Source organism: Excalfactoria chinensis, chromosome Z, assembly GCF_039878825.1.
Source record: "Excalfactoria chinensis isolate bCotChi1 chromosome Z, bCotChi1.hap2, whole genome shotgun sequence".
NCBI lineage: Eukaryota > Metazoa > Chordata > Aves > Galliformes > Phasianidae > Excalfactoria > Excalfactoria chinensis.
Window position 1 is genome coordinate 35,242,860 of NC_092857.1, and position 16,576 is coordinate 35,259,435.

Here is a 16,576-nt window from a genome sequence, read left to right on the forward strand (position 1 = left end):
AAACAAAATGATGGAAGCAGCCAAAAATGGGGAAAGAAAGATTCTGGCATAAATGTGCACACTTTGTCTATTCATTATTAAAGAGTGTGTATGTATACATAATTGTTTATTGAAATATTTTCATTGTGCAAATTAAACCTGCCTTGAGGCGGGCTTCATTTATTTGCTGGCAAGTCACATGAATTTTTTCCCTATTTACTGAACCATTCTTAAAAGGCAGCTAATCTCTTGACAGACCCTACATTATTCCTCTTGCTGCTCTTTTGCATTAGGTATAAGGTCAAAGCTCCGAACTTTCCTGCCAGTATGTTAGTACAAGCCCTTCCAGTAAGTCCAGACACAACAATACTCTGTGCCCAAGAAGCATCAGTGCCTGTGGTTATTTTTAGTGGGTCCTTGCAAATATTTTTTTGTAGTATTCAGTACTTTTACCAGTGTTCTGGAAGACATATAAAATCAACACTTCGAAAGTTTAGTGATTATTGGAGCACAGTAATAGCAAGGAGGAAAAATTTAAAGTAATGAAGCAACACAAAACAGTTTTCAGCTGCATCCAGTATATTATAATCAATATGCTGTGAAAGTGAGTTAAAATGCAGAAAGGACAGAGAGCATATATTGTGAAGCTTATTTACTCCAAGACAAATCATTTAAGAGAGCTGTGTTAGTATCTGTCAGATAGTGATCATTCTTTGGCAAAAGGAGATTCCTTAGTGTAGCGAGATCTTGATGAATTAGAGAGCTGGACAGTCACCCACCAGATGAAGTTTAACAAGAGCAGGTGCCAGATTTTGCACCTGGAACATGTCAATTCTGGATATATGTACAGAGTGGGGGAAGAGGCTGGAGAGCAGCCCTGTGGAATGGGAATCTGGGAGCTCTGGCTGACAGCAAGCGGAACAAGAGCCAGCAGTGTGCCCTGGCAGCCCAAAGGGACAACCAAACCTGGGGTGCAGCAGGCCCAGCACTGCCAGCAGGTGAGGGGAGGGGCTGTCTGCTCTGCTCTGTGCTGTGCAGCTTCATCTCCGCACTGGGTGCCAAAATAGGGGAAGGACATGGAACTGTGAAAGGGCATCCAAAGGAGATCTGCAAAGATGGTGAATTGTCTGGAGGGCAGAATGTGTGAGGAGCAGCTGAGGTCTCTTCATTTGTTCAGCCAAGAAAAGCACAGGCTGAGGGGAGGCCTCATGGTAGCATCCAAAAATAGTCTTTCAAAGCCAGAAAAAAAAATATGCTCCCTTCTCCTCTTTTCTCTTGAGTGTTCTGATGAGAGTTGTACATTTACAACCTGCTGCTTCAACACAGGTAAATGTAATCAGGAGACTAGGTTAAGTCCAAACTTAATTTCCATCTTTTCAAGCCGAGGTATAGTTCTTTACGCATCACTACTCAAAGTGTTATTTCAGACCTGAGTCTTTTACACTTCTCATGGAATTAATTTACTGGTGCGTGTGGACAGGGAGGTGAAGTCTGAATATTTGCACTTTGTATTTTGACAGCTTGGACTCGTGACTTGAGAAAAAAACAACAGAACTTACATAAAAGTACTTTAATACTTCAGGCAGAAAAATATTTTTCTTCCATCACTCAGATACTGAGAGGGTAAAATATCAATGATGAAGTCAGACAATGAAGTGTCTGCAAAACAACTAGGCCAAAGAAATAAGAAATTATGCTTGTTTGGAAAGGGACATCGATGTTCAATTAAAGAGACTTTAAAAGAGTTTGTTTGCTCTTCATTGAGATGTATTCCATAAAGCAACAAAAAGTACTCTTGAGTAATAGTATACAAAATATGACCCCATTTCTAAGTCAGAATTCAGAATACAGCTAGTTAGATAATAATAGTAACTAGACCATTCATTTTCTGAGGAATAGTGAAATCTATAGCAAAAGCTCCTTGAAGAATAACAGTGTAAGTTTTCCAAATAACTATATGGCCTCAGGTTTTTGTTTATGGTTTATATTGAGTACCCCCTTACAGACTTTTATTAGACTTACAAGAGAGGGGAGTGCAAAAAATACTGTGTAAAATCTGGTTGAGGAAAATATGCTTTCTCAGTTTCCAGTGAAATGGAGATTGCACTGTCAATACTAAACTAAGCAAAGTCTTCCATGCCTACTCAGAGTTCTTGTTCACAGGTCATATATTTTATAATACAGAGAAAATATAAAATGATTTATAAAACTAGGTTTTTAATGCTTTTAGGCAAATTGAAAGAGTGGTCCTTGGTACTGTATGGAACATCCATCCAGCCATACTCACCAAGAAATGATTTTCCAAAAGTGGAAAGGGTACGCTCCAGTCCAGTTGAAGATCCTACAGAAGATTATGGAACAGATGATTATTCAGGTGCGTACATTAATTCACTCTGTGCATTTACTGCCCTGTGATTCTGCATATGTAAATTGTTGGACTTGGTATTGTCAATATTTGGTCACGCACTGTGAAGACCCCTGACTTGCTTACTTAGTATCTGCTCTTTTCCATGTTTTATGTCTTTTAGATCTCTTGCATTAGTTCAAGACTAGGATTCTGATGCCATTGTAGGAGCTGTGGCCTTCAGTGTCTGGGAAACAATTAGGCAGTACTGAAAGTTTCTGTGAACAAAAATAAATAGCCAAACAGAAACACATTTAATAAATTGAGCTTTTTGTGAATTTTCTCTGACTAGAACAGCAAGGTTGTATTTATTATATTATATTATATTCATATTTTGTCTGCTTAGTTAGAAGTGCAGTGGCAAAACTGATAACAATTATGCAGGATTTATGATATTTGTAAATGGGAAGATTAATGCGCTGAAGCCAGAACACAGTGCTAAGAGAATGACTTTGCAAAAGTAGTTTCATAAGGATATTCTCAGTATGGAAGTAGTGGGAGTTCAAAATGATTTGTTTCATAATTTAAAGTTCTATAGATGCACATTGCATTTTTACGAGTTTTTAGATAGTTTCATGTTTTTAAGTTACAGTTAACGTCCTATGTAGAATGCTCTACCTTTCATAAACATTTATGTATAAGTATGCGCAAACGTATATATGAAGAATATTCTGCATCTACATGCGTTGTTTCTTGTTTTTACCATGGAAGTTTTTCAGTATTTTCATTAGGCTTCAAAAGAGTTAGATTTTTTGTGCTGCAGAGTAAGTCAGGTTGGCAGTATTCTTACATGCATTCCAACAGTGTTGATAGCTTTACCTAGATGATTAGTGCTGATGAATCTGAGGCATAACTCCTGCAGGCTAGCAGCGCAGTGTTCAATTTAGAAGTTTCTGTTATTACAGTCTCCTGTCATAGTTTGTCAGACGCATGGTTCCTGTTTTTGCTTGAGAACTGCTCAACCCCTTGTTTTGATAGGTGACAAAACACTGCTGTCTCTGCTGTAAAGGTTGTTACACTTTTGTTGTATGAACTCGCTTTTGTTTACTTGATATAAAGAGCCATGTAAAGGTTTCTGGAAAGCTTAGAAGTTTCATTTACCGTACGGCAATGGTCCTGACATAGTTGAGAGTTCACATACATCCTTGTCCCCTAAATAAAGGCAGGAAATGATGGTTCTCTCATCCTCTAGCTGCTTGGAACTATTTGGAAAGTGTAAACGTGACTGTGGATGAGTTGAAGGACTTGCTAATAAGCAAAAGTTATTCAGGCTTTTACAGCATGTAGCAGCACAGAGGGAGGTGATTCTGGCCACTGGGGGCTGAATCACTTCTGCTGCAGTAGCCATTTGGACCACCTGCCCATTTGTTGACTAGGATAGCTGGTGATTATGTTGACTTGCTTGTGATAAGCTTGTGATAAGTTGCTAATCATTTCACATTATGAATTTCAGAAGCCTTTGCATGTTTCTAGATAAAATTTGGATTGATTTGGTAGTCGTTAGAAAAGGGACTGTTTGGATCCAGAAATCGTATCTGATAGATTGCACAGAGGATGCCGTGGCTGTTAAACATTATGTATCAGTGTGAACACATACTGAGGCCAGTATCTGCAAAGATCTTCAAATATTAAAAAACTTCTCCTTTCGATATGGTCAAATTACAGTTTGGACATAAACTCAAATACACAATAACACAGTCATTGTATTCTGCATTAAAATAGGATGTTTTAAGGGGTGCTAAGTAGCAAAGGAGAAGTTTTAATTCTTTTCTTGTATTTTGCTTTTAATACAGGTCCATGTAATGCAGAATGCAGTAAAGTAGGGTGTGATGGGCCAGGACCAGATCACTGTACTGACTGTCTTCACTACTACTACAAATCTAAGAACAACACACGGTAAGGCCAAACTTTAAAAAATCTTCACTTTATAGATTCCTTAGTATGAATCTTAACTTACTTTTCTCTTTGCTGGATTATTATCATGGATTATTTATTTTCCTCTGATTCTGACAAATTTTCTTAGAAGTTAAAAAAAAACAACTAATCAGAATTTCAAGTACAGCACTCAAACAGTCTTCCCTGATTATTTCCTCATTGTTTGGTAAGAGATTATATGTGTGTAACTGTGATAGCAACAACAACTTCAGTGACTGTATTTGAATAAAACAGGAGAAGATGTAGATGGTCAAGAATGGTACAGTGTGACTGTCTGTTGAGGTGTTTGCCAGTGAGACAGCATATGCTGTAGGAAAAAAAAAATGCAGAAACAGCCTGATGCAATGCTGCGGAGGGTTACATGATCGTTAGAAAACACGTGGTCATTGCAAAAGCAGCAATGCTGAGAAATACTTCTGCTTTGCAGTCATGGTCCAGGAATGTGGTGGCAGGTTATTTCATTAACGATTCTGCCTTCTCTTCCCTGCTGTCTGCAGGATCTGTGTTTCGACCTGCCCACCTGGTCACTACAATGCAGACAAGAAACGCTGTAAAAAATGCTCACCCAATTGTGAAACCTGTGTTGGAGGCCATAGTGACCAGTGCATGACCTGTAAATCTGGCTACTACCTGAATGAAGTAACCAATAGCTGTATTACCACCTGCCCCGATGGGTTTTACCTGGATAAGAGTTAGTATTACTTACTATTTCTTTATTGCGGGCTACTGAATTTGATCTGGGGAGGCTGATGGAATACTGTTAAACAGGAAAAGTATGTTGAATATATCTATCTCTTATCCTACTCCTCTTACTACAGTGTTGCTAAGTGTGATCAAGGATCTACTCAGAAATTAACCTGTCTTCATTTTAGAAATCATGCTTAGAGACAGGATTTCATTTGTCGTTGTGAATGGGAGTAACCAGCAGAAAGAAGGCAGTCTAAGAGCACAGTCAGCTGCAGGACGAAGCAGGTTATTGCTGCTCCAGAAGGGAAAGGCAGCATCCACATTGTGAATGTGAAGCATTCCAATTCCCCATTCTCCCGTGCTGTGGGAATGCTGTGACACCATGTAGAAGAGGCAGCTGAGAAAATAACCAATGAACTGGATATCTGAAAAAAGTAGGCTCCTCAGGTGGAAGAGGTGGTTGCAATTAATGTTTCAGGCAGGTTTCTGACCTGAGTGGTAACTCCTCAAGAGCAGTTGTTCTCTGCCACATGAAATGTGGACTTCCATTTCCTCCTGAGGTTGCCACACTGTATTTCCAACTTTGGGTAGCAAAGTTGGACATATATTCAAACATACACTTAAACTACATGGATTTCAGTTAGCTTTAGACACATGCTTAAAATATAAACGACGTGCTCACAGTGCTTGATTCAAGTGCAAGCTGTGAGCAAGGGTTGCTCCGAATGTAATGCCTCCTTTTCTATTATGTTGACCCACAATGTCAGAGGCAGAAGATGCTGGTAGGACAGAAGAGTCTGAACCTTTGCACCAATGTTCTATTACATGTTGCTGTGTGACAGATGGCAACAGAGGGGCAGTCTGACAAGTGGCGTCTGACACGGAACTGAGAATGAAGCAAAGGGGTGGAACTGAATTTCTCCATGCAGAAAAAGTTGCACCAACTGACATTCATTGATATTTGCTGAACGCTTGTGGAAACCAAACAGTAGGTCTGAGCACAGTGAGTTGGGGGGTGGTGCATTTCAGCAGTGGCAGCAGTGATGTGAAAGACAAGCCATGTTCTAGATGGCCAAGAAACATCTCAACCAGTTCATCTATCTGAATCAGCTAACTGTAGTGACTGTGTTGAAAAATAGTATTTTGTAGCTAAGAATTTTCTCTATCAAATAGTGTTATTTGCTCTTTGTATCTGTTGTAGTTTCCATGGAAATAAATAGGAGGCATTACTTTCGGAGCGACCTACGTAGATACCTAACCTTTTGCTCTCTGTGCCATGAAGCTGTCTGTTCATTTTTGAGGATTAGTAAAAGCAGGTACTACTCTAATTTTTCCATTTGCCACTGTATGAGAACTACAGTGAAGGGATTTCCCTTCCACCCAACCAAGATGTGTCAGTGAAAATTTATGAGAATGGGACCTCCAGGTTTTTCTCAGAGAGTTACATGGCACTGCATCTCAGAGACTTCTCTTAAAGTAAGAAGCCCTTGAGATGAAAAGGCAGATGTTAGGTAAATTATGTCTCAACTCTGTTAAGATAAAAACTGTCTCTTTGAACACCAATACATGTAAGATAGGACAGACTATTTGCATGTAAAGTGTAAAAAGTAAATTGCAGGATAGTTTCTGGAACATATGGCAGTCATTAGTGCTTGAACCACTGTATGAAAAGGCAATTTAAGTCCATATTGCAAATAGTTAATTTAAATATAAAGCATTTACAAAGATTTTTGAACGACCTCGGAACATGACATTTCCACAGAGGCTGCAGACGTAACATAATGAAAATAGTGTTTATGAATAGATTTGCTGTCTGAAGGAAAAACCTAATGGCAGAAATTAGACATTTTCATCTATTTTCCCGGCTTCAATCTAGAAAACTGTTAAGACACATGATAATATCTCCAGATAATTCTATTAATTAACACTGACCAAGGTTTTCTGGGCTGTTTTCTTTTCTTCTTTGTAGATAAGATTGTTTGCCGAAAATGTAGTGAAAACTGTAAGACATGTGTTGAATTCCAGATCTGCACAGAATGCAAACATGGGCTAAGGTAAGGAAAAGATGGCTGTCACTAAATGCAATACCCAAAGAGGCTAATGAGACTGGATGTACGGTTAAGAATACTAGATAACTATTTAAACTTTAATTGCCCCCCATTTCATGATTTCCGTTGATGTCTAGGTTGTAACATGGTATTTTATTATGCAGCTGTGTGCCAGTTTGGCCAACAGAGGGTTTTTGAAAGGCCTTTCTTTTTGGGTAAAATAAAAGCCACAGTCACGTGGAAAACTGACTTATGCACTTCTTTGACCTCCAGTGTGGCAGTCAAGGATTATTTTAGAGGTAGAGGTGATGAGTCATGTTCATCTTTGATTCATTCCTGTGATAGTTAGAAACTATTTTCTTATCTTTATTGTGTTTCTTCATACATCCAGTCGTTCACTTATCTCGAGTAGCTCAGGCACCATTCTGTTACGATATAGTGTGCACGTTATTCTAAACTGCGGTGGATAATTTTATTTCATAGTAGGACTTCAATCATTCCTGAAACTGATAGGTAAAGCCTACAAAGCATCAGTATGCATTCCAGGATCCCTTGTGAATGAATGACCTTTTGATCCAAGCAGCTAAGGTCAAAAATCTTAAAAAGTCTGTGAAGGAGGGAGTGTATGCTGGCCTTATGCCACAAAAAAATATGAACTCAGTATTCAGTAACTGTAGGGGTTCTTCTTTCAGAGTGCAGTATTCTGGAAATGTTTTGACATTGAACTTTTCCTTTTTGTCAAAGTGGAGTTTTGTCGTTCGGGTAGTAAAGGCTGAAAGGTGTTTGTTTACAGGACAGGAAGAACTAGATTATTTTACATTTCCTAAAGGATTTTTCATTTCTATAACACTGCATTTCTATTTTGAGAGTGCCTGCACAATTTTTATTACAAATATATCTTTTCTCTTCACAAACAAACAAACAAATAAATAAATGAGACCCTTTGAAGAGGAAGTGTGATCTAATGGGAAGGAAAGCATAGGATTGAGTATGGTCTGCTTACAGTTTCTGTGAAATACGAGTATCTGCTTCCCTTTTAAAATGTAATTAAATTTTCAATCCCAGTTAGGGTTTGGAGAATTTTAACAGACTCAGCATGGCTTTCTATGTATCTGTGAAATCCATTTAGTAATGTAGCAATTCAGAAGTTCCTACAGTTGGCATATATTGCAGAATACCCGAGATTGCATATTTGTGGCCTTATAGGACACGGTCTCTGTCATAGCTGTGTCCACATTTTCTGTATTTCTCAGGAACACAAACCTGACCACTGGAGAAAGGCAAGTGTAATCTCTGAGCAAAGAAGGAGAAACAAATATTTTAAAAGTGACTTATATTTAGTGTTTATATGGACACTATTAGCCAGCTGAGACTGGTTTTTGGTAATGTTTTCAAGGAGCATCATCTGCGTGGGTGTGACAAATCAGAAATCAGCATCACCTCCAGGACGTGCATTTTATATTCCCTAGTGGTTCAAAGATTTTCTTGTCAAAGTTATATCAGTTGACAGGACATTGGGTGGGACTCGGGAGACCTGTATCCCAATTCTGATCCTTCTGTTGGCCCATTAACTAAACTCAAGCAAATGATTAGTTGTCCCATCTGTAAAAACATTATAATGCTACCTGACACGTAAAGCACTTTGAGGTGTGTGGCTAAGCAAGAGTACTTAATAAATCAGACATTCTCACATCTGTTGAATTTTTTTTTGCTAAACTGGGACCATATCTATTCTTCAGAATTTCCAGTGGTGCTGAGTATGCATGACTTTTGTTGGTTTCAGTCTGCAAAACAGCCTTAGCTCTCATCTGAGGTGATAAACCCTGTAGCTGAAGAGCATTTTTTGAGAAGGAGTTCGGTCTGGTGAAAGCTGAGATTCTACTTAAGATGGCAGATATGGCAGAGGAGTCCTGACTTCAAAACAACAACAAAAAAAGCCCTACTTCAGCATTTAAAGCATGAAAGCATAAACACTACTTAGAGCATGGGTAGCATGGAGATGTGACTCTTTTTGCTATTCCTTTTTCCTCTGTTAGTCACTACTTTGTGCTCCCTTTCAAAAGTGCCCGCAGGCAGAATACCTTTAGCTGTAATCTAAACAAATCTCCCACACCATGCAGAACTGGAGATTTCAAAGAAAACGGTTGTGTCAGAAACTGATGGCAGTTTCCTTCTATGTCAGTCTGCTCATGACCTCTGCTGTAGCACAGTATCAGGAAATGCTGCTGGTCTTTCACTTGAAGCATGAGGTCCTGTGTACTTTTTAAATGTGGTGGCATTGACCCTGTGCCAAATTCCTCATGGGTAATTGTGTTTTACATGCCTGAATTTTTAGGATAATGGCATTGCTCATTTTTTTTTCTGTCCTCTCCTACTTGCTAGTATTTACAATAGTTTGTAAACAGCTCCTGTGTTTCACCATAGACAAAACTGCATTCCATTCCCTCTTGAAGTCATTTGCTGTGATCTGTAAGATACAAACCTATGAAGGAAGCCAGTGAAATCTGATCTATGAGTTGCTGTTTTTCTTTCAGGGATCTACTGATTTTTGAATGAGATTGTCTGTTGTTGCTGTTATCTACTTTGAACACTGTGCTTTTTTTCCTTTCTGTAATAGTTTGCATGGCACAAAATGTGCTGTCCGCTGTGAAGATGGAAAATACCATAATGGCAGGGAATGTGAACCATGTCACCGTTCATGTGCAACATGTGCAGGTATCTCACTGACATTTATTTGCATTATTTCCTTTATTCTCTATTTTTAGCTCTGATTTTATTTTACTATTTCATAATGTGACTGCTGACATGTAATCTCTGAATTATTTGATAGTTCTCTAACATATTATACATATGGCCAAGCTCAGTTAACATAAAAATATAATTGAAAGTGTGAATACACTTTTGTTTTGTGGTTCTTTATTCACCCTTTTGTAATGCCCCTTCTAATTTTCTGAAATGTCTTCCATTTTCTTTCTGGATTGTATGAATGATTTATAAATTTTGTGGCACCTGTAGAACTACCAACATCCATTTATTTCAGAAAAGAGATAGTGAATCTATGTAATATGGTTTCTTCTAACATGCACCTTTACAGTTTGGTGTTACTCTTTTACAGAAGGTAAGTAAGGCTCTATATTGTCTCTGAAATGGCAGTAAGATTTTGCTGCAGCTAGAGATATGGTGTCAGTTAGACAATAGGAGGAACTAGCCAATAATAGAGTGTATTTTCTCTCTGGTTTAAGGTGGTGGAGTAGATGCATGTATAAACTGCACACAGGGCTATTTTATGGAAGATGGAAGGTGTGTGCAATCCTGCAGCACTGGTTACTACCTTGATCACTCTACTGAAAGTGGATACAAAAGCTGCAAAAGGTACGATCTGTGCAAATATGTTTCTAGTAATTGGCAGTATGTTAGGAATTACTGTGTTGAGAAAGATAATATTTATGAGGGAAAAAAAAATACATATTCTAAACAAATGAATTTAAAACTTTTTTTTTTAATTTTGAGTTACATTTTTGCAGAACTTCTGAAAGTGTGGTTTTTTTTGTTGTTTGTTGTTGTTTTTTTTTTTGCATGTGTATGTGTCTTTGACTTTAAAAAGCCTGTAGTGAGAATCTGAGTTAATAAGCACAGAAATGTAGAATAGACACATCTGGCAGAGAACTTGTGTTTCTCAATAACAAACCAATGAAAGGCAAAGTGGAATCTTTTTAATAGCGGGTTAATTACTGTTGCTGAGGACCATTTCAGATCTTCAACTGCATAGACAGAAACATTGCATAAATATATTACAAGACTTGCTGTCCAGCATAGCTCGTCTGCATGTACCACTGTGTGAATAAGCCCTGTAGAAGATTGTGCTGTGCAAAGAAGGGACATTTTTTTTCATTCCTTCCCTTGTTGAATACACACTGCTTGTTGCCCTTTGGAATCAGTTAGTATTGACTCATGCTGAGTCCAGGGCAGGAAGGGAATCATAGAATCAGAGAATCACTTCAGACAGAAGACACATCTAAAAGTAATCTAGTCCTGACAGTGACTGCCTGACAATAAGCAGTGACACCTACAGCTCAGTCAGATTGCTCTGAGCCCCATCCAGCCTGGCCTTGAATGTCTCCAAGGACAGAGTATCCACCACCTCTCTGGGCAGTCTGTTCTGGTGCCTCACCACACTTATAATAAAGAAACTTTTTCCTTATACCCATTCTAAATCTCCCCTCTTTTAGCTTGAAAACATTTTTCCTCACAGCAGACCCTCCTAAAGAGTCTGTCCTCTGAATTGTTAGCACTCTCCTTAAGATACTTGAAAGGCCAATATCAGGTCATCCCACAGCCTTCTCCAGGCTGTACAGCCCCAACTCACCATGTGTTATGGTTTTCCAGTTTTCCACTCAAAAATAAATAAATAAATGAATGAATGAAATAAAATAAAATAAAATAAAATAAAATAAAATAAAATAAAATAAATAAAATAAAATAAAATAAAATAAAATAAAATAAAATAAAATAAAATAAAATAAAATAAAATAAAATAAAATAAAATAAATAAAATAAAATAAATGAATACACAGTCAAAATCTAACAAAGTCAGAAGGGTGATGAAATGACCAGGCAGTGGGTCAGTCTTTTCTATCATGTGTCTTTGAGTCTGTCCCTTGGTGGCACATGGATGTATTGTCCATTTAATACTTCTGTTTATTACTTCTACATAGTTCCAAAGAATTAGAATAATTCAGCTCTTTACTGAAAAAACATATGAACAAAAAGCAGTTGGAGGAAAAAAAACAAACAGAACTGAGCTGTGTGGGGAGGTTACTTTTTAATTATTCTCATTGCTAGAACAGCTGATACCCCTGGGAACAGCAAACAAGCCCTTTATAATTCAGAAGCTTTCTCCTGGGTGCTCTTGCATTTGGTGAGGCCATAAGGCCAACCCCTACCACTGTCTTTCAGATGTGACGCCAGCTGTTTGGATTGCAGTGGTCAAGGAGACAGAAACTGTACAATCTGCCCAAGTGGCTATAACCTAGACTCTGGTGTCTGCGTAGTGGGAACAGTCTGCAAGGATGGTGAGTGCAGCTCCCTGAAAAGATCCTTTTTTTACCTCTTCTGGCAGCATTTCTTACGTGTATTGGGTTGGTTTGGTTTCTTTCCTTTTGTTATATTATCTATTTTAGGTCTGTACCTTACTTTATTTCAGATTTATGGAAAGGAGAAAACTATATTAGTGTATTAATGGAATTAGACACATACACACACCTGAATTTTCCTAAAATAGTTTCCCCCCTATCTGCAGCAACCTACTTTTGCTTCCTTACCTGTTTTTCAAAAATCATAGTTTTCAAAAGATTTTTGTATGAGGACCCTAGAGTACTGCCCATAGAATTGCATGTATGTGTTTCACCACTTTAAACTGTGGAGATGCCGGTAAGTAAAAACGATCTTAAGTAATTGCAGTAATACTTGAATTATGTGAAAAGGTAATGAGGAAGGAAAAGAATAGAGGGCACTCAGTTTGTTATGGAGATTTAAACTTCCTCCAGGTTCTCTGAGGCAACAAAGATATTGTTTGTATTGTGTATGATTCGCTTAATTATTCACTAATATTCATTCCCTTCACAAATCACAATTACAGAGACACTGAGATAAAGTTACTATTCTATGAAAATGTTAATTACTTGTATATAACAGCTCAAGAGTTGCTATCCAAGAGGAAAATGATACCAAAATAAAGCTCCGTGTTAAGCAGAGTGAAAGATACCCAATATAAATACAGTCCTACGTGCACATACACATACATCAGTTTGGTCTTCATTGTGGTAGGGTCGATCAGTTGTCCACATGCAGCTTCATCTGGGTACCCATGCAGTTTCCCAGGACTGGGGGGACTCCACTTCTGTCTCATTTGCCCTGATGTTGAGAGTGCATTTGCAGAGCAACACATGGGCATGTGGGCTGTGAAGCAATTGCAGTGGCATGCAACTGGATCTTACTGCATGGCATGTTCTCTCAGCAGTGCAGGTTAGCCAAGGAAGGGACAGAAGTCTTTCCTCTGTTAAATTACCAAGCATGGAGGCTCTCATTCCACTGCCTGACAGTCAGATGCTGGGTGTGTGTTATTGTGTAGGATTTGAATTTCTGTTGAGAATGTTTATTCTTTTTTCATGGTTTGTCCATTTTATTCTTTCGATTTGTGAAAATCAAAAACAAATTTCTTTGCTGTAAATATCACTGTTTTCTAATTATTCTCTTTCTAATCTTTTTTTTCTTTTTTCACAAATGGATACCAATCATTCCCTGTCGGACCACACAATATCTCTTCCTGAAAAATAAAATGCTGTTGACTGAAATTCCTTCTGATGGACCAAATTTCCTACTTGCTACCTGCTCCTGAATGGTCTTCTTCAACCAAATCTACCTGTCTGACCAATTAAACCTCCCTCCATGGTAAACACCATGCTCTCCAAACCTTCAACTTCCCCTTCTTCTCTTGCTGCTGCCCTCCGGAAGCCACGGAAGAGTCCTGGGCCGAGGGAGGATTCTGTATGCTGGTGAAAAAGAACAATCTCTGCCAGCGGAAAGTGCTCCAGCAACTGTGTTGCAGAACATGTACGCACAAGGGGTGAACTCACACCTCCCAGAGTCCTCCTGCTCCTGTAGACTTATAGATTAACATGTATTATTGAAAAAGGAAAACAAACAAACAAAACAAACAAACAAACAAAAAGCCACCTCTCTCTCTCTCCCCCCTGTTTGTCTGGGGAGATGGTGAACTGTTGGTTGGAACTTAAATGGAAAACCTACAACACGCCTACCTTTCATAACTGGGTGTTTAGTGCTGAGCATCCAGGATCACAGAGTCAGTATTGTGTGACCAAAGCATTTGATGCCAAAATTAACCTTTAACTCATGATTTGATTTCCTGTCAACTTTAGGATTATTTCTGGTTTTTTGAAGGTCTTTATCCTTCCCTTTTTTTTTCCTGTTTGTTTCCCCTTCAGGATGTTTAAGGAGTGTTTCAAGAATACACACACGTTTACATGGATTAAAACTAAACAATACAAAAAAGTTTGCATTAAGTCTTTTTTGTGAATTGACAGGGGGAAATTCAGGAAAGGAGTCCCCGAGGGAATCAGAAACATTGTCGTCTGCAGGACTAAGTTCTGTCCCTTTTGTACCAGTATTTAAAAAAGAAAAAAAAAAAAAAAAAAAAAAAAAAAAAAAAGAAAAGATCATTTCTGCACACAATTCTTTCCTACTTACTCTGCTGTGTGCTGTTTTTTTGTATCACATGCAGTGTGTATATATGTTTTGCCCAAAGTGGTTTTTTGGTTTTGTTTTTTTTTTTTGGTCATATAGATCTCATTTTTAGACAGCTAGCTTATTAACAGATATGCTAGGATTTTTATTTTATTTTTTTAAATTGTAAAAGCTATTTCAAATAAACTTAAAAAAAAAATAATAAAAAAAAATAAAATTTAAAAAAAAAATTGTTCCTGTTGTGAACAAGTTCAGAAGATTCTACTCTTGGTTTGCATAAGCAAGAGTAATGTATACGTGGAAATCGAAAAGTTGCTAACATGTAAGGAGTATTCATAAATTATTGTTGTCTTGTAACGTTCACCAAAAAGGGGATATTATCATGCAAGTATGTGGGGATATTTTATAGTGCCCATACAGAAATGCCAGTGTGACTGTATGTGACAGAATGTGTTTACAGGACTGGATTTATAATTGAGCTTGTAACACTGTGCCAAATACATCTCCAGGAGTATTAACATATAGGGCAATAAATCAACTGTTTTCTTGATGTAACAATCTTGTCTTAATGGGCCTGAATCTGCTTTTAACTGCTCCTAATACAAATTCTAGCAGGAACAATCCTGCTGAGGCCTATGAAGTTACCTCACTGTAAAACCATCCTGGAGTGGTGAGAGGCAGGTCTCTGTCTTGCCTCTGTACCCAGGTACACAATTGTTTGATATATACTCATCAGTTTCATCTAGCATGCTGTTTGCAAGCCATTCGTTTTAGCAGAAGACAGTAAGCTGAGCTTCAAAGATACTGTTTTGTGGGAAGAATACTTAAAGCGTGCAAAGTCTCTCCGTTATTTCTCCAGGACACACAAGTAGAAAATGTATTGCAGGTGTTTAAGCATGTAAATGTCAGAAAATAAAGAGAACCTCCTTTTTAAATACTAAAATTATTGTGGAACTTCTACAGATGAATTAATAATAATATTAAAAATTCATTATACAAATGAATTGATAAACCTATGCCCACTTTGCCAGAGAGCAGATAAACTATTACAACCCATGCCTGGTTCTGTATGACGAGGCCTGTGAAGCTCCTTTGGTGCCCATTACAGATTTCTTGCTAAACATGAAAAGTTATGAGAATTTAATTTGTGCTAGTTTAACTACTAGTCTGGTACTGCCTCATTTCTCAATATAACGATTTTAACTAGAACATAATGCTTTCAAAGTTTAAGTTAATATTATATATATATTATATATAAATATATATTCATAATTGAGATTTAATTATGTAATAGATTGTAAAGAGTTTGTTTGGGTACTTACAAATGCCTCTAACACTATTATAGAGAAAAACTTAATATCTTTGTTTTCTTCAAAACAAAACAAAACAAAACAAAACAAAACAAAAAAACTGACACGTTAATCTAAATTCATTTTTACTGAAAAAAATACTGTACATGTGTAAAATGTTCAGTTGTTATTTGTAAAATAGGGTAGTTCTGTTGTAATTGATATTGGCCAAAATCAGTGTTATTCCATATTTTATTTTTTCTATTAAATTAACCTAACTTCTTGTTCCTTTGAGTCTGAAAAAGCATGTTGATAATCTATATGTAAAATACCTCTGTTGAAGGGCACAGGTAGCTCTATGGTATAGATGCAAGTGTTTGAAACAAGGAAGGTTAGAGATGTTTAACTCTTTTTATTTTATTTTATTTTGCTGGTGGATTTAAGTGATGGAATTGATGTAAGCAGCAATGGTTTCTGTGGAGGACACCTTCTGTGTGCTAGCAGTACAGCCATGTCTGTGCCCTGGTGAGGAACGGTGCTGGCTTTCTGCCACCCATGAGAGTTTTTCTCTTGCAAACTTAATGAAAAAGTTGCATGCATAAAATACATTTTGACTCAGACAGATAAAGAGTGGGCTGGTGGTTTTTCAGTCACTCCTGGGCATTTGCACAGCGCAGTACTGTTGCCTGTTCACATGCTGGTGCTCATATTCAGTACACCTCAGGTGACAATGCTGGGCAGCCACTTAAAAACAGCAGGCTGCTTCTCGTTCCCATTAAATGGAGAGGACTACATATGCACTCAGCTGTGGTGCCTGCAGGATCAGAGCTTCCACTGGCATTAGTCGATGCTTTTTCATTTCCCGTTTAGTCCCACAGCCTGAATGGTGGCCAAAGTGCCAACTTATTCACACAACTTGTATATTCAGATGAAGTTTAAAGCACATTCACTGAAGCTGCATAAAGAAGTTC

General features: G+C 37.8%; 1 protein-coding gene across 3 annotated transcripts in view; it reads left to right on the plus strand.

The window, feature by feature from the left end:
- PCSK5 (proprotein convertase subtilisin/kexin type 5) overlaps positions 1 to 16,576 on the plus strand; it is a 257,001-nt gene that overhangs the window by 178,977 nt on the left and 61,448 nt on the right. For 2 of the 3 annotated variants that reach the window (XM_072358970.1, XM_072358971.1), the window contains exons 14-20: positions 2,210 to 2,353; positions 4,177 to 4,279; positions 4,816 to 5,009; positions 6,975 to 7,059; positions 9,671 to 9,768; positions 10,296 to 10,425; positions 12,010 to 12,125. In XM_072358970.1, the coding sequence (XP_072215071.1) occupies positions 2,210 to 2,353; positions 4,177 to 4,279; positions 4,816 to 5,009; positions 6,975 to 7,059; positions 9,671 to 9,768; positions 10,296 to 10,425; positions 12,010 to 12,125 (870 nt within the window). Of the gene's footprint in view, positions 1 to 2,209; positions 2,354 to 4,176; positions 4,280 to 4,815; positions 5,010 to 6,974; positions 7,060 to 9,670; positions 9,769 to 10,295; positions 10,426 to 12,009; positions 12,126 to 13,566; positions 14,272 to 16,576 lie in introns of those variants that run through there. The other variant, XM_072358972.1, reaches the window with a different exon arrangement.